The sequence below is a fragment of the Diabrotica virgifera genome, chromosome 8, assembly GCF_917563875.1.
Source record: "Diabrotica virgifera virgifera chromosome 8, PGI_DIABVI_V3a".
Lineage (NCBI taxonomy): Eukaryota > Metazoa > Arthropoda > Insecta > Coleoptera > Chrysomelidae > Diabrotica > Diabrotica virgifera.
This window is the reverse complement of record NC_065450.1, coordinates 139,300,889-139,328,195: the sequence shown is the minus strand read 5'-3', so window position 1 is coordinate 139,328,195 and position 27,307 is coordinate 139,300,889. Positions and strand designations below refer to the sequence as shown.

General features: G+C 32.3%; 1 protein-coding gene and 1 long non-coding RNA gene across 4 annotated transcripts in view; both read right to left on the bottom strand.

Moving 5' to 3' along the window:
- The window catches only part of LOC126889377 (titin), a 251,639-nt gene that overhangs the window by 76,951 nt on the left and 147,381 nt on the right, over positions 1-27,307 (bottom strand). For 2 of the 3 annotated variants that reach the window (XM_050657631.1, XM_050657633.1), the window contains 3 exons: positions 12,390-12,643; positions 9,935-10,378; positions 4,636-5,233 (listed from right to left, as the gene is read on the bottom strand). In XM_050657631.1, coding sequence (XP_050513588.1) covers positions 5,015-5,233; positions 9,935-10,378; positions 12,390-12,643 — 917 coding nt within the window. In that variant the 3' untranslated portion in view covers positions 4,636-5,014. Of the gene's footprint in view, positions 1-4,635; positions 5,234-9,934; positions 10,379-12,389; positions 12,644-27,307 lie in introns of those variants that run through there. The other variant, XM_050657632.1, reaches the window with a different exon arrangement.
- LOC126889387 (uncharacterized) lies at positions 22,297-23,993 on the bottom strand. Its single transcript, XR_007700010.1, has 3 exons — positions 23,681-23,993; positions 23,429-23,620; positions 22,297-23,366 (listed from the first exon to the last, which is right to left on the bottom strand). It is a non-coding gene; the product is annotated as an uncharacterized LOC126889387 (long non-coding RNA).

Here is a 27,307-nt window from a genome sequence, read left to right as displayed (position 1 = left end):
CGCGGTCGGAGGGACCGAGTCACAGACCGCCTAAGTCAAATATCTCACCTTTAGTACCATCCTTGTATTATAAGCTTTCTTTTGACACCTCATTTGTCATTCTACCTGGTATAATGACGGAGGAGTTATATTTGCGGTCGGAGGGACCGACGGAAAGACAGCCTAGGTCAAATATCTCACCGTTAGTACCATCCTTGGATTATATGCTTTCATTTGACACCTCATTTGTCATTCTACCTGGTATAATGATGGAGGAGTTATATTCGCGGTCGTAAAGACCGACGGACAGACCGCCAAGGTCAAATATCTCACCTTTAGTACCATCCTTGGATTATCAGCTTTCATTTGATACCTCATTTGTCATTCTAGCTGGTATATTGACGGAGGAGTTGTGGTTACAGACAGACGGACAGACGGACGTGGATAATACAAAGTTTTCACATTTTTTCAAAATTGGGTGAAAACAATAAAACATGATGCCAGACTGATTTCTTTATGAAAATAATATATACATTCTCAAATTGTCTATTTTTCGTTGTGAATAATATTGTATTCAACAGTGATGCCAAATTTCTGATGCCAAAATGATTGATAATGAAAGTGGGATATACGTTTTCATGTATATAACGGCAGCGACAAAACGGTAAAACACTGAACTAAATGTATATAATATTTTCACTGTACGATCATTTTGGACTCAAACATTTTATGGAATAAACTTATATAACTTAGTAAGAGGTAAACAAGGAAAGCTGATATATTAAAGTAACATCAAGGAATCAAATCTCTAACTACCGAGCTGATTAGACTTCTGGTAGCAAGTACAGGAATAAAGTTATTAAGGTAGTGTAAAGTGGCATCGATATACAGATGCCACTTTGCAAGACGATGCCAAATCGATGGTAAATGCATAATGTATCGATGCCAAATTGATAGTAGGATGTATATATATATATATATATATATATATATATATATATATATATATATATATATATAATAGCATGAAACAAATATAATAGGTGAAACAAATTTTCCTATTGGGATGACCAACTATCCCTATATAAACAATGATTGTAGTTTCCAACTAGTTTAGTTTCTTTTGGGTTGCTTTATGTGCGGAGGGCCTTACTGAATATGAAATCGTATATTAAGAATTTACAGTCTGATTCATAATCTTTTTAAAACATAGACTATCTTTAGTTGCCGATTTCAAATATAGCATATCCATAAGAAGCGGGGATATCACTAAATATTGCGTTTTGAACGCGCACATAGTATCTCAGGTTAAGAAATGTTCTAAAATCTATACAAGTCAAGTAAAAAATGTTTTTACCAGTATCTTAACTTTCTTTAAAGACAAGGATATCCATATAAAATATACTAATTTTAGTAAACAAGTGTTAAAAATGTAATTAGATAGAGTGTATATAAAGAGTAGAATCATGCACACATAATTGCACAGTTTCTATAGACTTATAATTTGTTGTAAAGCCAACATATAATACGTTTTTCAATCAACAGAACGAGAATAATTTGCAGGGGGTATTGTGTGTGAGAGAGAAAGTCATAGATTGATCTAACAAAACACAGTAAAAACTATATCGATATAATCGATGTTTTTTAAACGAGAATGGAGGCTGTGTGCTAGCTCATTTGAAAGGTTTTGAAATTCTCGATTCAGTAATATAAACATTAACATAATTATTTATACCGGGTGGTGAATCTTAAAACGGGTCATAGGAAACTCAATGTAAAATTCTAAACTGATGAATTCCTGCTTCCCTAATTATTTTACATCAAAAGTCATGAGAGAATATTTGTATAGAATTGAAATTTGTATTAAAATCAAAAGTTAAAATTATTCTACGATTTAAACGCATTCCAAAATTTTGAAAAATATAATACATTTGTCACAGTTAGTAGGTATGTGTGTAAAAGTTAGGCCACACGTTACTATTTAACTGACAGTACTCACACCATTGACTGAATAAAAAATGTTTATTATTAATACTTTATCCGCAACTGAGGGTATCTTATCAACTGTATTGTTTTTAAACAATAAATGATAAAATAAAAATATTGAAAGTTCAAAAATTTGAAAATAATAACTTCATTGTGACACATTATTGCACTGTGTGTGGCCTAATTTTGGGGTGAAAAACTGAAAAATGTATTACATTTTACAAAATTTTGGAATATGTTTAATTCGTAGAACAATTTTAACAATTTTTTTCAATACAGATTTCAATCCTCTACAAATAGTTTGTAATGTCTTTTGATGTAAAATAATTAGGGAAGCAGGAATTCAACAGTTTAGAATTTTACATTGCGTTTCCTATGGCCCGTTTTCCAATTCACCACCCGGTATAGGGTGGCCAAAATACATTTAATTTTTGAATTATGTATGCCATTTGTTTGATGCAAAATACATTTTACTGTTGACAGAAAATAGAAAAAAATGTTTATTTGACGAATTAAAATTTACTTTTAACTTAAATTAATTATTCAAATTAGCTCCCACCTTCTTGAACGTTATGGATCATTTTATCGATCCATATGGATATTGAAGGTTACTCAATTCTTTATTCAGTAATATCAACATGAACTTTCATTCTGGAAAAAATAATTTATTCCATAAGTTTGCCCTTCACTGTATACTCCGGTCAACTTACACATCCGAGGTTACAAAGATTACCATCAAGCTGAAAATGGGTAGGATTGTTCAAAATACCATCATAAATGAAATCTAAAAAGTCCTCATAAATCCGACCCGAGCTAAAAAATTTACGCGGGGTCAAAGGTCACCAAATATAAAACGGTAAGTTTTATCATAAAATTAGTTCTAACAAAAAATGTAGACTAGATAATTATCTATAAAAAATGTCTTATTACTTTTTTTCCTAAGAGCCACCGTTTTTGAGATACAACAATTCAAAAAGTTGTAATCGTCATAATATGCGCACACGTTTCAACACCACCTTTGAGGTAGTGTACATACTTAGCGCGTTGTTTAACGTGGTTTCTCCAGTAGGCCTATTCCACGGATCTGTTATGATTCTGTTTAATTTGAAGCTATTGAATAATTGATATTGGCAAGGGTTAAAAATGATAACAGTTATAAAAAGCGATATAAATTTAAAAAAGGGAAATTTATCCAACTGGTTCATAATTTTCTAATACTTCTGCTTCCTCTTGTCCTTGTTGTTCTTCTTTTTCACCTTCTAGTTCTTCTTCTTCTTCTTGTTCATCCTTGGGTGCAAGTAAATTGCCCCACTAATGACACATCGCATGGCTCCTCGATAGAATTAAACGAATCCTCAATTGTTGGTGATTCAACATTGGAGCACGACCGGTTTTGACAATTACAGCATGCTACCGAACAAAACAAAACAACTTTTTTGCAAACCACATTTAGCACTACATCGCTATAGGTGGGAGTAAAGTTTGAATTGGTTCTAATGAACTGTCGACTAATTTCCATCCCCAGTCTTTTGGATCTAGATGATAACCAAGCCACACTTGAACTTGGTAATATACCCGAAAAAGATGTTGATGAGCAGCCGCTGAGGTTGGAGGAAAACAAGATAATTGCACTTGTTTTTTATTTCGAGTATTTTTAAAGAAACATGCATATCGAAACTTATCTAAGCACGTAGTTTTTTTAGGCGCTCCATACATAGAGAGAAGAAAGCTAATTTCGTTGAAAATAACTTCTTGTGGAGCTGAATTAGTTTTTTTAAAAACTTCGTCACATTCAAGTAATATATTAGGTTTAACACGTAGTTTCACTCCGGAGTAGTACTCAAGACTAATTAATACCTCGAGGGTCTCATCTACCTGAAGGATTTCGCCACCCAAGAAGATAACGGTAAAATTTGCATAATAGTAAACAAACTAAATTTGCATAAAGTTTATTAGTACTTAGCAATAAACATTTTGCGTAGAAAGTTGGCTTTCATTATTATGTTCAAACCCTTCTGAGAAAAGAATAGGTATTGTGATTAGATTAGCCGACGTACCGATAGAACGTATTTATTCCGACAAAACCCATCTTTACAAATTGAATAAGACGCATAAGTAAGAAGAATTATTATAAGTTAATTCTTTGTCATATCAATTTACTATTTTTGCTGGGAACAAGCCGTAAAATTGAAATAATAATTCTTATTATTTTCGCGTTACATTCACTTTGTAAAGATTTTTTTGTTGGCACTGTAATATATACAGCTTATACATTGCATCCCTCGGTAGACCGCAAGCTGTATAGTAGAAACATTATCGTATCTATAATATATTATTATGTGTAATATAAGTTAAGTTGACCGATAGAATATTATGTTTACTTGTATTACAGCTTCAGTGATGTATATACGTGGTGTACTAATACATATTGTGACGATTAGAACTCTTTCAACTCTTTGAATCGTTGTATCTCAAAAACGGTGGCTCTTAGGAAAAAAGTATTAAGATATTTTTATAGATAATTATCTAATCTACATTTTTTGTTAGAACTAATTTTATGATAAAACTTACCGTTTCGCTGAAAATCGCTAAAAACCATATTTGGTGACCTTTGACCCTGCATAAATTTTTTAGCTCGGGTCGGATTTATGAGGACTTTTTAGATTTCATTTATGATGGTATTTTGAACAATCCTGCCAATTTTCAGCTTGATGGCAATTATTGTAACCTCACTCCTATTTTTGAGTCTAACTAGACCGGTCTAGTATATAAATTTAAAATATACTTTGAAATATGCTAATATAGCAAATAATAAATACTATATTGCCTACAATAGGCAATATTTTTATATGTAATCTCAATTCGTAATGTAGGATAATGCCTACAACGTAATCTCATTTCAGCTACGGATATTTTCGAAATTAATACTTTTATATGGATTATCTTGTTCGCGTAACAGCCAGAATACGATAATTCAGTCCACTCGAACATTACAACGTTTCAATGCTCGAAAAATTTAAAAATTTGTCACATATACCTCATCGCAATTTTATTTGCCAAGTAGTGTAGGAAGTCCAGCAAACTTGTTGGGAACCTTTTTTTGATGTCTTGTATCTATTAGCGTCTTGACTTTATCCGGTAATTCTTTTAATTCCTGGTCGTCGTACGTGAACATAAACTTACAGTTTGCTAAATTTAAATCTTTCTTTTCAATCAATTCCGTACCATGATCCAGGCAATAGGTTATACCTTCTACCATGTCAAAAATCTGTAAATATAAAATTAGTCAGATCTATAGTATATAGACGATGACATGTAGAGTATTATTCCAATGAATAATCTCTTTTAAATATAGTTACATTGTTGGTATGAATTTACAATCATTTGCCTTAAAAAACTAAACTAAAGTCTATGTGATGTAGATAGATCGGATGACAGTAGACGTTTTAGCCTAGGTACGAATTTCATTGGGATTTCATTGGCATCGCGCACGTTTAGTTGGGCCGCTAACCGATTTGAGTGCACTGACACTTTTTCACTATAGTTGACACTAAAACGATGTATGGCATCTTTGATGGATTCTAAAGGGATATCATGCTGAATGATTTCGTTACTGACGTAGTAGGGAGCATCAACAATAGTGCGTAGTACTTTATTTTGGAACCTCTGCAAGATGGATATGTTCGAGTTGCTAGAAGTTCCCCATAGCTGGATGCCGTAGGTCCACACAGGTTTTAAGATTGTTTTGTATAATAATATTTTATTGTTTATTGAGTTTTGATCTGCGACCGATGAGCCAATACATGTTTCTTAATTTGAGGCCAAGTTGCTTGCGCTTAGTGAATATGTATTTTGTCCAAGTCAGTCTTCGATCCAGGTGCATTCCGAGGTATTTGGCGTTATCAGCTTGTGGAAGTTGACAATTAATAAATTGAACATGTGGGCACGTTTCTCTGCGGAGGGTAAACGTCACATGTGTTGATTTCAATCCATTTGCTTTAATTCGCTATCTTTTTAGCCAGTTTTGGACCTTGTTTAGACTAGTTTGCAAGTTCCTAGAGGCTGATGTTGGGTCAGTGCGGGACGCCAAAATGGTTGGATCATCGGCAAATGTCGCAACAGTGGTAAGTCGTGTTGATGGCACGTCTGCAGTATACAATAAGTACAGGATCGGTCCAAGTACGCTACCTTGTGGAACTCCTGAATTGATTGGATGCAACTCTGTATATTCACTTCTATGTTTTATTTGGAAGTGCCTATCTGTCAGGTATGATTTTAGAAGTTGAAAGTGGGGATGGGGCAGTAGCTTCTTTAGTTTAACTTGCAATCCTTCATGGCACACCTTGTCGAAAGCCTGAGATATATCGAGGAAAGCTGCTGAACAATATCTTTTACTATTCAGGTCCTTATTGATTTGATTTATCACTCTATGAACTTGTTCTATTGCCCCGTGTTTAATGAGGAATTCGAATTGGTGATCTGGAATTATCTTCTTTTCGTCTATTATAGTTTTTAGCCTTTTAACATATAGCTTCTCAGAAACCTTGCAAAGAATTGGCAGTAGACTTATCGGTCTGTAGGAAGACAACTCTTCTGTTTTCTTCCCGGGCTTGGGTATCATAACGATCTGGGCAACTTTCCAGATGCTAGTGACATAATTTAGTCGTACCTAGTATAGAATTAAATATGTAAGTAATAAGTCTATTGCACTTTTCGGATAGTTCTTCAAGAATTTTTCCAGATACCAAATCGAAATCAGGAGTTTTTTATGTTAATTTCTTCCATAATTGTTTGTTTGACTTCTCTAATAGTGAACTTGTTATGAGGCAGATCCATTTGGAGTGGTACATTCAGATAGTCGGTAATTTCGTGTTCTTCTTCAGCAGATAATTCTGAGGGAAAGGACATAAGGACTTTTTTCAGATATTTGCCAAAAGCTTCAGATTTTTATTTATCATTTCTGGCCCAGGTGTTATCATTTCTGATTGGTGGATTAGGCAAGTAAGACCTTAATTGTTTCGTTACTTTCCACAGCGAGTAATCTGTGGCCTCTGTAGGTGTAAGGCTTTCCAGGTAACATTGGATTCCCTGATTTTGTTCTGCTATGATTAGCTCTTTCAATTCTTTGGTGGCTTTGTTCAATTTTTTCTTATTTTCTGTGGTCCTAGCTTGTTGCCATTGATTCCTCAAGTGTATTTTTGCGGCAATTTTTTGTCTGACTGAAGGAGATATTTCATTTTTTCCTTGGCGCGTTTCATAGTGTGGGGTAGCAAGCCAGACAGCCTCCTGTATAATCTTGGTAAACTTTTCTGCCTCTGCTTCTATGTCAAGTTCATTTTTTAATGGCTGATTTAAGGTGCTTAAACGATCTAATTTTTCCCTGAATACTCCCCAACCAGTTTTATTGTTTTGACTGATCCAATATTTTTGAATATATTGATATTATCACTGGAGAATGATCCGATGATAACTCTTGGCAGGATTTTAGTGCCAACACCTTTTGTGATGCAAAAGTCAATAGCATCGGGAATCTTGTTCCTGTGAGATGGCCAGTATGTTGGTTCTCCAGTAAATATTTGCTGTAGATTATTTGCCTTCATTGCTAAGATCAATGCTCGCCCTTTTGTAGTTGTTAATCTGGAACCCCATTCTGAATGTTTGAAAACCTTTCGTAATGTTCCTTTTTATTATTGTGTTTTGGAGGACAATAGACGGCAGATATCGTTAGTACTCTATTTTTTCCTCAATTGTCACGCTTGTTGCTTGTAGATAATCTTTGGAGAATTTTTCTCATTCGTAGTGTTTTATGCTGTCTCGTATGATTATTGCAGTACCTCCATATGCTTTTTCGTCTGGATATTTAGTGTAGTACAGTTTGTATTTTGAGATTCGAAGATAATTTTTGTTGATCTTGTAGGAGTATATTGAGCTCTTGGGTATGTTGTTGCAGCCCGTTGGCATTCCAAATTGCTATTTTAAGTTTTTGATATTCCGTCATTAAGCTATTTTGTTGATGACAGTGGTGAGGAGGTTCAATATTGTGCTCATCTGTTCCATAAGTTTACGAAGCATATCTTCGAGTTTAGTCATATTTATTTCTGTTTGATTATTAGCTGTTAATGTTTCGGGCACAGTATTATTATTATGAGTACTACTACTTGAAACCTGGGCATAACTTACTATTTGAGCAAAGCATACGCCTGGTTGTATTTGCTGTGTTGCTGTTGGATGTACTTTCGTTTGTGGGTTACTTCTTTCTCTCAGGACTGGGTATAGCTTTGGTTGTAGTCGATTATGTACTAGACATCCTCTATAACTTGCCGGATGATCACCTCCGCAATTAACACATTTAACATTTCCATCACGTACCTTGCGAGTGCATTCCTTCATGGCATGGAAATCTTCACATTTTACGCATCTAAAGGATTTTCGGCAGTAGGTTTTAGTATGTCCAAATGCCTGGCATCTTGTGCATTGCGGTATTATCCTTTTGGCATGTGGGGGTTCACATTTTATGATGGTTTTGCCAAGTTTTTCTATATTATATATTTGCTTATTTTCTTTGGAAATTATTGAAATTAACACTTCGGAATACACTTTGTATTCTATTTTTCATCTCATCTCTTGTTGTTGGAGGCATTTTATAACCTTCATTCTTTAAGTAACACCAAAAAAATCAGTCCAGTTTATTAAATTCTGGTAATTTGGATGGCCACGCTAGTGGTCCATTGAAAAATGAAAATATCTCGAAAACTTATAAATTTGGACATATGGAATGTTGTATACAAATTAAAGTACGGCAGTGGTACTTTTCAATGGTGATATAAAATACAGGTTGTTCCATTTAAAATTACTGAGAAAATAATGTACTTGTGTTTTAACTCACCCTGTAACAGATATAAAGAAAATTAACAATATCAATCATTTTTAAAAAATTTTGACAATAAATAAAAAATATGGCATTAATAAACAATTGCCTTTGTGCTTATTTTTATTTATACAGGGAGTTGAACTTGTTACGATTTTCATATAAAATTGGTTATAACTTTGTAAATACCCTGTATAACATACCCAACCTTTTTATATTTGTGATGAAGAAGTTAACAGGAACTCGAATATAAAATAAAATAGAGGGTGTTCCATTTAAAAAAAAACATAAGTTTGGTCTGCCACTATGTTATCGAACAACTTTGTAACATTCTAACTAATTTTGAAATGTGAAGCTCAAAGTTATCTACAATTTTCGGTATTAACTTTTATCGCTATCTATTACTATAACGGATGTACGGAGCTTTACTCCACTAATCTATCACCCTGTAGACTTGACGAACTTCTGAACTTTAATGTTCGAAACACAATGTTTAATTCTTACTCACAAGTTGAATCTTATTTACTTGGGAAAGTTAACATACTCCTTTTCAGGCTCAGACTAATAAATTAACGTTTAATTTATTTAATGTTTTGTATTTTAATAACGATTTCCAAAGTGGAAATCGAAACGTCAAATAAATTTAATTTCAAACTTAAATTGTGGCTTACTCCCAAATAAATTAATTAATTAAGGTCCGGTTTCACTAACAACAAATAAATCAATGAATAGTTATTCGCCGAATAAAATTTATTAGACGTTTATATTTTTTATTTTGTTTCAATATAAATTTGATAATTTAAAGTTAAACTGACGAATTTGCTTTCTTATAGATATTTACAGCGAGATTAACTTGCCAATTTATTCGAGAGTAAATATTTATTTGATAAATAAATAAAATAAGTCTTATTTGACGTTAGTAAAATGGAGAAATGTCAGTTTATTGGTCGAATAACTTTATTCATAGAATAAACTACTATTTGTTGTTGGTGAAGCCGGCCATGTTAGACATGTTCGAATTATAAAATATTTAAAATTTTATTTCTTATTTGCACAAGGTTTTAGTTTCCTAAATTATACAGAATCTAAATTATTACTTACCATTGATAAAAATAAACTACTCCTACAAATGTCACATTCATAATCTCCCTCATCGCCCTGTTGAAATTTCTTCTTCTTTCCTCGATTAACCTCAGGAATAGGTAGTTTTTCCCTGATTATTTCTCCAAACGTGTATAATTTATCCCTTTTTTCAATTTCTTTACAGCTCAATTCTTGGGCAAGCGGCAAAGCTTGTCGTACTATTTCGATATTGCACTTTGGATCATTTACAACATTTATTAGAAGCCTATCAAAGGAAAACATAGCCGGTTCATTGCTCTTTCTTAAAGCATCAAAGAGGCTTCGAGCTGTTTTTAGCCAATAGATTGGAGCGAAGTAGACACTTTCGGAAACTACGTATCCAGTGCTGATACTTGATGTGAAAGATTTGGGAAATACAATAACGTACTGACCCGGTTCTTGAACAGCATGGCATAAGGATACCTAAAAATGGTAAGAAAATGAATCTTCCAAAAGGCACTAGGTTAAGAACAATAATATAACAATTTTCTCACACGTAGCAGGGTTGGCAAAAACAAAGGTTTTTTTCCAAAAAAACTAGGTTTTTTGGTTTAAACCAGGTTTATTTGATACAAAGTATAATAAGTCTCTCAATATTTATTACCAGAGAACGGCAGTTCTCGCCAGTGGCGCACACCCACATCCCCCTAACGCGACACTATATATACACGAAATTTTCGATTTTATAAATCTGACTGAATTGAAAATTGGGCCAACTCCCACCTTAAAGTTCAGGGAAAGACTCACCCATTCATATGTTAACCATCCATTTTGGTCCAAGGGTGTGGATTTTACGGCCCTTCCTATTTAGGGTCTGTTTTTCGGTCTCGTCCCCAAAACTCCCAAAAACTTCGAAAGTTTAAGTCCAACCTTTGCGGCTTCTAATAGTACTGATCATTACCTTTCCAACGCATATCTAATTTTGAAAATCGCTTATACCATTCAAAAGTTACCGAGTTCATAAATATGACTCAATTTCTAATTAAAAAAGGGAAGATGTTTGTGGATATGTATGTATGTATGTACGTGTGTGGAAAAGTTAAACCGATCTGATTTTTTTTTCTGTATTTGAAGAGGGGGTCAGGGCCGATTCAGAACCGGTGTAGTTTGTGACTTTTGACCACCACCCATAAGCCAGCTATAAGACTTGGTAGGTACAAAACGGCATATTTTTTGGGTGTGTACCTCATATCCGGGAAAATTAGAATTTTTAAGTTATGGGCTTGATAAGTATGATCAAATCTATTATCTATGGGAAAAAACTGTTTTCAAGCAAAATAATTCCTGTACTAGCTTCAGTTATCATACTTGACCTTAGATGCATCAGATACTACCTGTCAATACGTTTCAAACTCATGTTTAGTGATCAAAATCGGTTAAGCCGTTTAGAAGTTATTAAGCTACAAAAGTATAATCCAAGTAACGATTTTTCCCGAAATGGTCTATGTAGTTGTAGTGATTACGACGCTAAATTTGATCTGGCAACGGGCAATCCGAGTTTATTTACTGACCATCCCAATATTTTTTTCAATCTATTTCGAATAGAAAAAAAATTTAGTGTACATTCGATGGACACTAGATCATTTGGGAGGTAATGAGACAAGGGCGACCATTTATAAAGCTTAAGGTGTAACCGAGAAACATTGCATTCAAGTTCATACATTTAATTTATAAATAACTTTGAAAAACTCCTGATACAAGAATAAAAAACCGCTAAATGCCGTAAAAATGAGTGGCGCATACAATATTTCAGCTACAAAAGATCTGATATGAATATTACGTGGCGCGAAAATGTATTTTCATTTTGATGCAAAACAAAATTCTAGTTTTATTTTAAAAGATTTTTCGATAATATTTGCTAAATTTGAAGTAAACGCGCCACAAAAGAGTTTAAAAATTCAAACTGTAAAAAAGTTACTCTTTTGTGACGCGTTTTACTTCAAATTGAGCAAATATTATGGAAAAATATTTTAAAATAAAACTAGAATTTTATTTTGCATCAAAATGAAAATACATTTTCGCGCCACGTAATATTAATATCAGATGTATTTTTTGTAGCTGGAATATTGTATGCGCCACTCATTTTTACGGCGTTTAGCGGTTTTTTAGTCTTGTTTTTATTTACACACAAAAATTTCATATAAAAAAACATCTTCAAATATAATAATATTCAAAATAACTAAGTTCCAAAGGAAATATGTAAATAGAATTTATTTTTCTTAATTTTCTTCATTTGGGGCAGCTGTATTAAAAACTTTAACACACCACTTGGAGGCCCAATACAAAAACCAGGTTTTTTTCTTAAAAAAACACCAGTTGGTTTAAACTTTAGTTTAAACCAAGGTTTTAATCATGTTGGTTTAAACCTGCCAACCCTGACACGTAGTAGGCACGTTAAATTTGATATGTGGTTAAATTAACAAAACTAGCATACCTGATTCTCGACAAGAAGATTCGGAGGAACCATCACTGTATCTGATGGTAGCCACAATTCTTTGTCTTTGCAGTAACTGGGAACTAAATTATTTAGAGCAGAATGGAAATGCTCGCCCATCGAATTAGGAATTCCATACCATATTTTACTCCCACCTGTGTGAAGGTATTCTATCCAAGGCAATCCGTGCGGATCTCGATACCAACAGCATGCGCTAAATACCATACCAACGTGAAGTGTGGGTACTGTGACACCTGAATAATAAACAAAACAATGATTGAAGAGCTTTATGTATACAGTGTTAACAAAAAGTCGTCTCCTCCCTAGTATCTTTGGAATGGTTGTACGGTATGCGGCAAAATAAACAGTACTGAAATAAATGCGTATGTCTCAAATTTGCATGTGTCATGTGCTGAAATGTACTGATAGTACGGGATCCGAATAGGAGGTCGAAATGTACCCATCTGCTTGCCGGATGAAACATTTTTTTTATTAAATTTCGTACATAGACAAACACGGCCAGCATGGGTTGCCTATCAAAATCGTGTCATAGCTATCCTTAAGGGGGAGCGTAGGGGTTGAAATCAACATTTCAAGCACATTTTTGTGAATTTTTTTGAAAGTGTGAGAGAATAATTTTATTTTTAAATTTCAAATAAAGCATATTAAGTGTAATTCAAAGAATAGTCAAAAAAAATACAAGAAAAAATATTGAAAAATAAGCCAACGGTGGCAAATTTTTAAAGACACCTAAAAAAACAATGAATTTTGCGGTGGACATCAGAATTTATCATTGGATCATGATAGACAAAAAATTCAAAACATTTTTATTAGCTTATGAGTTTCTCGAGGTAACGCTGTCAAGTTTCTTTTAGTTTTAATGATCTTTGACTTTTTAGTATCACTCAGAAATCAAAACAACGAAATTTTTTACAGAAAAAAGGGGGAAAATTATTGTTAAACAAATATAAGCATAAAACAAAAAATATCTCGACAGTGCTACCTCAAGGAATATCTAAAGAAAATATGTACAAAATTCCAGGTGCGTTGGTCAAGTAGTTTTTGAGTTACAATGTCTACAGGCTTTGAAAAAAAGCAGTTTTGAGAAAAACTCTTTTAAAGTATTGTCAACTTTTATTTTCAATTTTTATTTGTCTGTCAAATCGTAAAGTGATGCACACCGGAATATGTTGCTGTTGACCGTTTCTCACTAAGCTCAAGCGCGCTGGCGCGAAGATGCTGCAAAGCGAGTCAAAGGTAGGGAGATAGTGTTGAATATCCCTATTTTCGACTCGCTTTGCAGCAGGTTCGCGTCAGCGTGCTTGAACGTAATGAACAACGGTCAACAACTGTTCTCATTTTCTTTTGTAAATTACTCCGCGATTCAAAAAGATATTCCAGTGTGCATCATTTTACGATTTGACAGACAAAAAAGAAATTGAAAATAAAAGTTGACAATACTTTAAACGCTTTTTTCTGAAAACTGCTTTTTTCAAAGGCTGTAGACATTGTAACTCAAAAACTACTTGACCGACCCACCTGTCATTTTGTATATATTTTCTTTAGGCATTCCTTGAGGTAACGCTGTCGATATATTTTTTGTTTTACGCTTATTTTTTATTTAACAATAATAAATATGTTGATTTTCGCCCTTTTTTGTGCAAAAAATTTCGTTGTTTTGATTTCTGAGTGATACCAAAAAGTCAAAAATCGTTATAACTAAAAAACTCGATAGAGTTATCTCGATAAACATATAAGCTAATAAAATCTTTTTGAATTTTTTGTTTACCATGATCCAATGATAAGTTCAGATGTCCACCGCAAAATCATTTTTTTTTCGAGGTGTCTTTAAAAATCTGCCACCGTTGGCTTATTTTTCAATATTCTTTCTTAAATTTTTTTTTGAATTACACTTAATATGCTTATCTAATTTAAAAATAAAATTATTCTCTCACACTTTAAAAAAAAATTCACAAAAATGTGCTTAAAATGTTGATTTCAACCCCTACGCCCCCCCTTAAGGATATAGACAAGGCGAAAACGGCGGGTTCGTTGGGAGAAATAATTCCCATGAGATTTTTTTGCATAATTACATTCGTGAGACATCCCAGAATAAGGTTCAAGAAGTCGCCCAGTTGAAAAGTGGGCCAAATTTTTTTTACCAAATTTTTTTATTCAAATTGAAAAAATCAATATTTTTGGCCCTGACAATTTTTTTGTAGGTTTTTTGGACCATTCTGGATAAAAAAGGTCTCTTATAATTTTTCTCTAAAGTTGATCGTTTTCGAGTTATAAGCAATTTAAAATTGAAAAAAAACGAAAAATGGCGATTTTCAAGGCTTAATAACTCGGTTAAAAGTTATTATTATGAAAGTCAGAAAGTGGCTAAATCAACGTTTAATGCCCCTCCTACCTCCTACAAGATCCCGAAGAAATTTTTGTCATTATTTCATTACTCAGCTGTTATTTTTAAGTAATAATATTGAGCGCCATTCACGTGGTAGCCGGCCCTAAATGCTGAGTTCGAGAGAGATGCCACTCCGGCAGTCCAATTGTGCATCTTACTAGCACTCACATTTACGGCTGCCTACCACGTGCATGGCGCTCAATATTATTACTTAAAAATAACAGCTTAGTAATAAAATAATGACAAAAATTTCTTCGGGATCTTGTAGGGGGGCATTAAACTTTTATTTAGTCAATTTCTGACTTTCATAATAATAACTTTTAACCGAGTTATTAAGCCTTGAAAATCGTCATTTTTCGTTTTTTTTTTTCAATTTTAAATTGCTTATAACTCGAAAACGATCAACTTTAGAGAAAAATTATAAGAGACCTTTTTTATCCAGAATGGTCCAAAAAAGTTACAAAAAAATTGTCCGGGACAAAAATATTGATTTTTGCAATTTGATTAAAAAAATTGTTAAAAAAAAAATTTGGCCCACTTTTCAAGTGGGCGACTTCTTGAACCATATTCTGGGATGTCTCACGAATGTAATTATGCAAAAAAATCTCATGGGAATTATTTCTCCCAACGAACCCGCCGTTTTCGCCTTGTCTAATAGCTATGACACGATTTTGATAGGCAACCCATGCTGGCCGTGTTTGTCTATGTATGTAATTTAATAAAAAAAATGTTTCATCCGGCAAGCAGATGGGTACATTTCGACCCCCTATTCGGATCTTAGACTATGAGTGGTTTCCGAACGTTGTTAACTTGTTATAATGTATGTGAATGTCGTCTTAATGTTAGGTGCTTCAGGAAGGTTCTCAGTTTTGTTGAAAAAAAAAAAAAAATCGTACAGCAGTATTTTCGGTCATGCGGAAAAGGTCGCGAAAACGGTTAAGGGGATTGGTACAAAATTTAGGCTCCTATGCTATTTATATGCATTCATTTTTTTCGAATCCTGAGAAAACTAATAGGCATTTTTGAAAAATTTAAACGCAGAATGAAAGATTACATTGTTACCGAGGGTCGAAAGTCCATGAAAACTTCCATAATGTTTATTTTAATAAGTTACAGGGGTGACAAAAAAGAAAAAAAAATGAGTGTGATTTTTAATTACAAATATCTCATTCAAAAGAAACTTTTTCTTTATTCCAAGAGACTTTAGGCCCTCGGTAATGATGTAATCTTTCATTCTGCGTTTAAATTTTGTCAAAATTATTTATAAGTTTTTCCAGGATTCGAAAAAAAAAATAAACACCATATCTGAGGTGATATTTTCCAAATCGGACATTGACTATCTTTGTCATACAACGCACTCAGTCGAACATAATGTACTGACAAGACAGTGACAATTTTAAATATTTGAAACGGCTTCAGTGTGTATTTGATAAATAATTGATTTAAGACGTGAACTGAATAAACAATTATTTTTACTCATAATAAAAACTCAGTATACATGCCATATACTACTAAGTTGAATACTATTCGCGGTGTGCAAGTACTTGGAAGGGATACGTGAAACGATCGTGCGCGAATAGCGGAGAAATATTGCAACTTTCTTAAATAATTCATATTGTCAATTGAAATTGTCAAATTGACGTACATTTCATATCTACTGTCATTGGAGAAGAAAAATTATATGTTGCTCCACAATATTGATATGATATGCAATTATTATATAAAGGTAAATTTAATTAATTGTATTTTGCTTGCAGTACTGGATTTTGAATAACTAATTTTATTTACTACATACAATTGTTTACGTTTTAATAACATAACCTGAATCTTATTTTTTCTTATTATTTTTTTGGGCTATGGCATTGACAATTATCTAGTAACCGGGACTAATTGGCCAATATAATTAAAAGTGCGAATAAAGTTGCAGAGCGTAGAAATAGGTGTCGCTTTGCTGAACTTGCACGGTCCCAATACAGTTGTTTGGCTTTATTGTATGTAATTAAAACCAAGACATAGTTGTTTTTATGAGTTTTTTATATACAGGGTGTTCCAGACTAATTTAGCCACGCTATATCTCTTAAACGAATAGATATTTTCGAATGAGACAAAAAGTGATATATTCTACTTGTAATACACTTTAATATGGCGTAGAAAAAATCATCCCCTAAATATTCATCCCTTAGTTACAACCGCTAACTTTAATTTTTTTAATAGCACTCTGTATATTTTTTTATAGTTTTGGATGTAGTCTTCTATTGTCTATTCAACACATTTTTTGAAAATAAAATCGGTTCGTAAATAACCAAGAAACTATCAGTTTATTTTTGTTAATTGTGTGTCCCAGACTAATTTATCCAGGCTATATTTCTTAAACGAATAGAGATTTTCGAATGGGACAAAAACTGATCTATTCCATTTGTAGGAGTAAAAAAAATTCATCCCCTAAATACTCATCCCTAACTTACAGGGTGCTATTTAAAAAAATAAAGTTAGGGGTTGTAACTAAGGGATGAATATTTGAGGGATAATTTTTTTTCTAAGCCATATTAAAGTGTATTACAAATGTAATGGACCAGTTTTTGTCCCATTCGAAAATCTCTATTCGTTTAAGAAATATAGCCTGGATAAATTAGTCTGGGACACATAATTAACAAAACTAAACTGATATTTTCTTGGTTATTTACGAACCGATTTTATTTTAAAAAAATGTGTTGAATAGACAATAGAAGACCACATCCAAAACTATAAAAAAATATACAGGGTGCTATTAAAAAAATTAAAGTTAGGGGTTGTAACTAAGGGATGAATATTTAGGGGATGATTTTTTCTAGTCCATATTAAAGTGTATTACAAGTAGAATAGACCACTTTTTGTCCCATTCGAAAATCTCTATTCGTTTAAGAGATATAGCGTGGCTAAATTAGTCTGGGACACCCTGTATGTATATGTACAGGTTTGTCTCTTTTTGTGATTTTAGCTTGTAGTTTGTATTTTGAAGACTTTTTGTACTGGGCCTGAAGATGAGTCATAAATTGTAAGACTCCAAACCGGTTGCCCCATGATTATGTAACAACTAATAAAATACAAACTTAAGATTGCGAGTATTGACTCAATTCCTATATCCAATTGAAAAAGTTATTTATTGTTTATTATTTATGAAAGATCCAAGCAGATAATACACCAGGATATATTCTGTGATCCCAGTATTTTGTTGTTAAAGATGTTCAAAATTTATATAAGCGTTTCATAGTAACAATATATTATTAAAAAAATCACTTTATCGCTTTTCCTCTTTTCTCGATGAAGTATTAGTTTTTATTGTATAGTATATAACTTATTGCAATCACTGAATACATAGTTAGTGAAAAAATAATCCTATAATTTAAGCGATTATGCAAGTAACGGTTATCCAAGAACATTCAAAAACTGAACAATCTCTATAATGCTAATGACAATGTCATTGTCAACTACTAATGTTTACATCTGCATTTTCCATACCAGTGATAATTTTACTACACGTAATTTGCCGTGAAAAAAAATAAAAAGTAGGGCTAGCTCCGTAAAATATTTGCGCCTACACTCTTAAAGCTTAAAATCAACAATGGTTTCAGCAGGACCGGACAACCTGTCACAGGGCCAGAGGGTCTCTTAGAATACTGCGTGATCATTTTGGGCATCGCCTTATTTCGCGTGGCAGTGATTTTCCATACCCATCGCATTCACCAGATGCGTCACCTGATGCGTACGTACGGGTAATGCTAAAGGAGGCAGAACGACCCACCGTCTGACATTCATGCCCGAGGACATCTTTAACATCTGTTTTATCGTCAAAAATGTTTGCAATGCCGTATTATGCATACTAAATAAATATAAATAATCATAAACATCTCTATACTCATTTCAGTACTGTTTATTTTGGCGCAATCTGTACTTATAAGAGTAAAATTTGGAGGGAGCCAGGTTGCAAATAGATTTTTTGGGTACTATATACCTAATACATTATAAATACAAAAATGCCCGTCACAGTTCGGACGAGAAACTTAGTTATTAACAAATAAGGGTCAACAATGGCAGTTTTTTAGTTTAAATCGCTACAGGTAAAAATGGGGTAATTAAATATCTTATTTATAATATTTTTCTTTTTGTAGATGAGCCAAGGTTTAAAATGGCACTTTTTGAATTTTGGTGCGATCCTTTTTTGTTTCGGAAAGTGCAAAATAAAACTAAAATTTCAAAAATAAAAAATGTGCTATAACTTTTGCGAAAATAGCCTTAAGACTTTCATATTGCACGAAAAATTGAGTCAAACATTCCATATAATGCACAAAAAATTTTAAGACGATTTGTAAATTAGTTTAAATTTTATTCAATTTGTTTATCGCAAAGAGCTTTTTTTTCGCAATGTAATTGTTCAGAAAATAATTATGACATAGCAATTCTGTGGAAATCACATGCAAGAATAATAGTTATATTTTTAAAGTATTGAAAAAAAAATCATTAATAAGTCGTTTTTATCACTCCGAAAAAAGTTTAGTAAAATAGAGTCATTTTTGGCTTCTAAACAATTTGAATAACTTTGTTAATATCGACTATAGAGTTAATCTACTTTAGGATTTCAAAAGCTGGTATTTTTATACTAATTTTCAGAAAAAAAACTTTTTACCTAGGTTAATTAGGTTCAAAGTTAGCCGCTTTTATTATTCAATTCGCAGTTACTTCTATATACATCAAATTCTCCTGTAACAGTGTTAGTTACCATACTACTCCGAAACGGCTTGGCCGATTTTTATAAAATTTTACACGTTTATCCTGTAGGACGTTGAAGAGGTTTTAATCTATTTTTTATACCCATATATATTTATACCCATTTTTTATACCCATAAGGGGGGTTGCCCCCCTGACATTTTTTTTTATTTTTTTGGACAAAATTATCTACTTTAATTTTATATGATGTAGAATTAAAAAATACATACAACCCTCAATTTTCACTTTTCTATCACCAACCCCTATTTGTTAATAGCCATCTATATATTTACATCTATAAAATTGTCCTGTCACAGTGTTAGTTTCCATACTCATCCGAGACCGCTTGACCGATTTTTATGAAATTATATATTCGGTAGGTCTTAGCCCCGTATTTATAGTCAGTACTCAAGACTGATCTCGAGACCGGTCTCAGCCAAGACGATCTTACGGCAACGTCGAGCTCAAGACCACGTTCTGTTTTATAAACGAGTCTTCGGCTGATCTCGGCCAAGATTGATCTCGAGGCTGGAAAATTATGGATTTTAAGCAATTTTGACATAGAACACCAACTAAAAACTGTCACAATCGTCAAGTTAAATATCTTTGAAATGTTTTTATATTTATTTTGTTTTTTGAAAATGGATTATTAAAATGTTTTCAGTTAAATAAAGTTTATTTTATTAGTGGATAGTTTACATTTTTATTTTTTCTAAATCTTACATGCTATTTGTTCAAAGGTTAATGACCTCTCATTTCTTTCCATTATGAGGTAAAGGATTTCTTTTCTTTGTGGTAAAGGATTGCATATTAAAGGAAAGTATAAATATATTCTTTGATATTACCCCAGTATATAACAGAATACTGTGATATTACTTTATTCTTCGTTGGAGATATCCTTTATTTCTTCTGAGAGAAAGCAAATAAAACTATGGTACTTCCTAGTATTACCTGCCTTTTTATTAATGGTGTAAGCTTTCTTGTATGTTTATATTCTTCATCTGACTTAAAACAAAGAAGAAACCATGACAGGTGGAACTTATATAAAATGCAATTACTATTTTCATGGGAATAAGCTGCAATTTAAGTTTGAAATTAAATTTATTTAATGTTTAAATTCTTAAAGACAGATCACATGCTATAAATTTTGTGACGGATATTATTGAGTTAAAGTTGATTTTATGTAATCGAATTAACTATATTTTAATAAAATCGTCCCAGGAACGCAACTCATAAATATTGGCTATATTGCTTTAAAGTCATCTACTCTAAAATGTATAAATATATGTCTGAATTGTCAATATGAATGAGTCAGATAAAATTAAATTATTAGAAGAATTTTTATCAAGCAACAACAATATTGATATAAAATATTAACAATCTTACCCAAATAACAGCACAAAAGTAAATATAGCCTATCCATTTCTACTGGACATTAACGCTCCTCCTCCAATTCTACACTTCTATATCATCCAAATCTCCTTACTGCTTCTAACAACTCTTTTCATGGTCTGTCTCTTTTTTTTTCCTCCAAAAATAATCTCTTACATGTCGCTCTTACATTCAAGTAATGTTGACCTAGCCACCTGACTTTCCATATCTATTATTTTTTGCCAGTCCTAACTCAGAACTGCCAGCCCCTACCAGTACTATGTCTATTTTCATTTCATCTTTCTTATTAATTTGTTTCAAGTGCCACAAGCATACAATGCCACTTAAATAACTGCTTCATAATACATTTTTGCATTATAGTTGTCCTACATACGTTTTTGACTTCAATCATATACCATCGATCTGCTTACTAGCTTACTCTTAGTAGTATCTTTTCTATTTCTTTTTCTTCTTCCCATTTATCAATTATTGCCACTCCTAAATACTTGAATTGGTTGATATTTTCAATTTTGTATGCCTTTGTTCCTGTTTTTAGTGTGAAAAATTTATTCTACTTCATCTCTCCACACATTTCAATACACTTAATATTTTATTTTTGTTTCATTTATAGACATGCAATTTTCTTGCTTCACCTCTCAAGTTTCTAAACAACTTCAGCTTTTTTTCTTGTTAAGAGGACTATGTCATCTGCATAAATAATGGTATACAGTGATAAGCGTGCTATTAACTGGTAAAATGACACAAAAGATGGAAACATATAGTACGTTGTGAAATAAAAGGAGATGAAACTAGTAGAGGTGTACAATTATCAACCTACAAATTTACATTACATTACATAATTTCCCACCTTTAGACCTCTGCGACAGTTGTCATACTCCTCCCACACATCTAAAGGTGACAAACTATGTCATGTAAATTTATGGGTTTCTATAGATAATTTTACATCTCTTTTTATTTCACAACATATGTTTTCCATTTTTTGCGCTATTTTGCTGGTTATTAGAGTGCTGTTTACACGCCTGGACCTCGGAGGTAATCTACACTATGTCGACATGGTGTTTTTTTATTAGTTGGATTATACACATTGGTTATATATTATCATTAAAATATAGTCATATTGTCTTTTAACTAATTATGGGATATATCAGATTTTTATTAACATCCTAAGTGCTCTAAACTTTGTTGCAAACAAACGCTAAACACAGTTGCTCGAAATGACATAGTGTAGTTTACCTCTGAGGTCCAGATGTGTAATTAATTTTATATTTGGTAAGGAAAGGTTTGTCAAATAAATACTTATTTAAGAAGAGGGAAACTCATACTCATTTATTTTAAAATAAAATATAAAAAATACATATTAAGAAATAAAATAAAAAATAATATATCTAACATAATACAGATTCAATAATGTATTCTCAGAATAAATAAACAAATTCCAGTTGAACAAGAGAAAGACAGAAGGTATATTTATATTCCAAAAATATATGGTGAAAGTAGAATAGTAGAGTAGCAGTAGACAGGTAGGTAAAATAAATGATGATAAATTGATAAAGCACTGGAAACAACGATAAAGCACTAGAATCAGGCTAAATAGCATCTAAAATATGAAGACCAGAGAAGATATAATTTTGAACTATACAGGGCATACCACGATCCATATACATTCATCAAAATAGGACCACGTTCTAAGAGGAAAGATGGAAGCATATGAAATATAATTTTGAACTATACAGGGCATACCACGATCCATATACATTCATCAAAATAGGACCACGTTCTAAGAGGAAGGATAGAAGCATATGAAATATAATTTTGAACTATACAGGGCATACCACGATCCATATGCATTCATCAAAATAGGACCACGTTCTAAGAGGAAGGATGGAAGCATATGAAATACTTTCCAAAATAAACACACAAATGTCAGCTGGACACATAACGAGAGAAAGACTATAGATTAGATATAAGGAACAAACAGAATAAGACATTGATATGTTAAAAATAAAAAATTGCAAGAACAAATCCTGAAATAGATTGGAATGGAGCTGTATTCCTCAAGAGAGCAAAACTCAAACAAAAAGGGCTGTCGAACAATGATCATGATATTTTGAGAAATAATAGACAAAAAAATCAAACACAATAAGAGTAGGTATTCAATAATGTATTCTCATGCAAAATATTGTTGAAAAAAATGTCACCAAAAATTTAGAGATTGTTCCACATCATTAACATGTCTATTTACCACCAGATCATTATTTACCTAGATTGTAAGGTACTGCTGTAGCACATATTATTGCAAGACATGTATATAATTTGGTTTGTAGACCTTGTTGAAGACAAGGAAACTCTCTTTTCCAGGTTCCAAATAGCTTTTCTACATTTCTTGTTCTCACATGAGTACTATGGTAAAAATATCTTATTTTCTTGATCATTACCTAAAAAGATATTTATGTCTATTAAATAACCTACTATTTATTTAGCAATTATCAATAAATACCTGGGTGTAATACTGGGGTAAGTAGATAGTGTCTGCATGCATACCCACTACTGTCATCTATTCCTATTAATAATCCTGGAATTTCACTTCTTTCCATTTCACAATTTCACTCTTAATACTCTTAGATCAAATATTGAATGACTTGATAACCTTGTTGTTGAACAATAATACACATAATTTCTCTTCTAGTACCTACAAATTCATTTACATAAGAGCCTGAATAACATAATATATTGTATGTCTTTACAGTACCTGTACATTTTTGGAAAGCGGGGTCCTCATAAAAACTGGTTATATTCCTATAAGTAGCATAAAACCTTTATTGTTTAAGTTAATGCGCTGATTCGCTGATGAACTTCAATATTGTAATACTCCATTGTATTTTAGATTATATTTTTATCTTGAATATATCGCTTTTGTATACTTCCCGGGCGATTTTCTTCTCCAATATTATCAATAAACTCTAAAAATGCTTTTACTTCTTCATACATTTTTGTTGTAATTAGAAAAACAAAAAATATATGTTGGAACTGAATTTAAAATATTCAAAATTCAAACAATAACAAACAAACTTAGGTTAGAATCGCGGTCTTGAGGAAGGTCGATCGATGACTTGAGATTCGCCTGTCATTTTACACTTCCCAAGACAACGTCGTGTCTCGAGATCGGTTTATAAAACACAAAGTTGGTTCAAGGTCGGTCTTGAGCATCGACGCTGTCTTGAGACTTGACTATAAATACGGGCCTTAGAATCGGTCGTAATATATTTTTCATATCCCTGAGTGATAAGGGGAGTTCCCCCTAACATTTTGTAATGTTAGGTGGGGTTGTGTGTACATAACGTACTCTATAAGACTACGAGTACATACAAATTAAAAAAATTATTATCAAAATCCATCAACAAGTTCCAGCGATATTAATCGCAGCATATGTTTGCAGAATCAGTTTCATTTTTTGAGTGCACGTATTTTAGTAATTCCCCTCCACCGACCACGAATTAATACTGTTCGGACGCCATTTTTAAAGCTTTATTAACCACTCTGTTGAGGTTCAAAGTTTACTCAAACTTTTACACATAACCTATATATCTTCAACTTCAAAATGGACCTAGTTAGGTTGCTTAATTGTTATAAACAAAGTAGCCGTCAATTAAATAAAAAAAGTAGCTAACTTTGACCGTAATTAATCTAGGCGAAAAGTTTTTCTTTATATTCGTATGAAATTCGTATAAAAATACAAAATTTTCAAATTCCATTGTAGTTTTAGCCTACAGTCAATATTAACAAAGTTATTCAAATTGTTTATAAGCCAAAAATGACTCTATTTTAGTAAAATGTTTTCTGAGTGATAAAAATGACTTTTTAATAATTTTTTAAATGCTTTAAAAATATAACTATTCTTCTTTCATGTTGTTTGCACAGAATTGATGTATCGTTATTATTTTCTGAACAATAACATTTCGAAAAAAAAAAATGCTCTTTGGGATAAACAAATTGAATCTAATTGACGCATCGTCTTAAAATTTTTTGTGCAATGTATGGACTGTCTGACTCAACTTTTCGTGCAATATGAAATTTCTAAATTCATTTTCGCAAAAGTTATAGCAAATTTTTTATTTTCGAAATTTTAGTTTTATTTTGCAATATCCGAAGCAACAAATAATCGGACCAAAATTCAAAAAACGCTATTTTAAATGTTGTTCTGAAGCTATTTCCTTGTGGCATTTTTATAATTAAGTATTTTTTTTCTATGGGAAATAAGCCACAATTTTACTAAAAAATGAATTTATTAACGTTTCGAAGCCCAAATCGGGTTTCGTTGTCAAAATACAAAATACTATTAAAATAAACAAAAATGTTGTTGCTAAGTAAAAAAATTCTTCTAATAATTTATTTAATCTGACTCATTTATATTGGCAATTCAGACGTATATTATACATTTTAAAGTAGAAGACTTTAAAATGATATCGCCAATATTTATGAGTTGCGTTCCTGGGACGACTTTATTTTATCTATCTTTTAGTAAAGTCGTCCCAGGAACGCAACTCATAAATATTGGCGATATCAGTTTAAAGTCTTCTACTCTTCTACTTTAAAATGTATAATATACGTCTGAATTGCCAATATAAATGAGTCAGATTAAATAAATTATTAGAAGAATTTTTTTACTTAGCAACAACATTTTTGTTTATTTTAATAGTATTTTGTATTTTGACAACGAAACCCGATTTGGGCTTCGAAACGTTAATAAATTCATTTTTTAGTAAAATTGTCGTTATTTTAAACCTTGGCTCATTTACTAAAAGAAAAATATTATAAATAAGACATTTAATTACCCTATTTTTACCTGTAGCGATTTAAACGAAAAAACTCTCATTTTTGACCCTTATTTGTTAATAACTAAATTTCTCGTCCAAACTGTGACGGGCATTTTTGTATTTATAATGTATTAGGTATATAGTACCCAAAAAAACCATTTGCAACCTGGCTGCTCAAGTGTTCCGAACATGGTATATTTTTGCCTTATTTCCCTGGTGTAATAATAGGCTATTGATTATGTTCAAAATAAGAGAGCTAAAAGGAACTACAACGTTAACGGGATTTTATTGTCTCGTATGGTCAATGGACCTCTAGATTTGAAAAACCCGCGGAGTGCTACCATTTAAATGGGTGCGTTTTTGAGAAAGGGGTGAATTAGTCCCTAGACAGAGGGCGAAATAGGGTTAGTTCACTTTTGGTACAAACTCGTCTACATGAAAATTGTTCCAGGTTAAATTTACTATCTACATATCACATTTTAAAGTCAAAAATATGCTTTTTTACAAAAATATATCCAAAAGAAAAGCAAGAAAAAAACATGAAAGAAAGCAATTTTGTTTTTTGCCCCATAACTTTTTTCCACGGAGAATTACTTATAGGCATTGCTGAAGCGAAAACTAACGTTCATTCTTCCTCTTTAAAATGAAGTTTGGTAAAAGTTTCTAGGATTTAGAGTTTCCGAAATAGGATTTTTCAAAGTTCGCCACTCACAGTATTCTTGTGCCATTTTCCCCATTATTTCGCAAACATTGTTCTGTAACTTCATTCTACGCATCTCTAAGTATATAATATACAATGGTACATTTGGTAGAAAGAGAAGTCGATTACCTTTAATCTTTTCCCGTCGCTGCGGCGCTAATAGACGTCTTCCGCAGTGAAGCAAATATTTTTGGCTTTTAGGTTACAGTTGACTTAATTGTTGGAATTCTATCATTTGTTTTACTTTATTATTTAATTTCAACTATTTATTGTCAATTCTAGAACTATTATAATATATATAATAAATAATGTAGTAAAACAAATGATAGGGTTCATTTGTTCTTATGGTTCTTCCAATTCCGCCATCGAATAATATTTACCCCTTTTTGGTGGCAGCGGCATGATGTAATACTTATTACCAGTATTTTTGATTTCAAACAAAACGTAATAATTAGCGACAATTTCACTTTACGGTACTAACGCATTCGCAATACTAAACACCTTCTCAGTTACCCCTCCTACTCATCCCGCTCGAGGCACTTTAGGTGGGCGGTTCACGCCCATTCATTAAGAAAACATCTGATGACATTATATTTTATATTTTGTTTACGTTATATTTTGTCTATACGCAAATAATCGCTAACCGCAGCGAAGCGGTTAGCCCTGTCGAATATATGCGTTTCCCGCACATCTCGTGCACTACTGAAACTACGCAAATATGCGGTTCCCGCAGTCAAAGGGTTAAAATGATCTATTGTATAAGACTATACGGCTCTTTTTAAGCAAGTTATGCTTTTTCAAGGTTTTATACGTTAAATAATTTTTGATGTTTTTAATGATTATTTTTTAAATTCCTCATTAT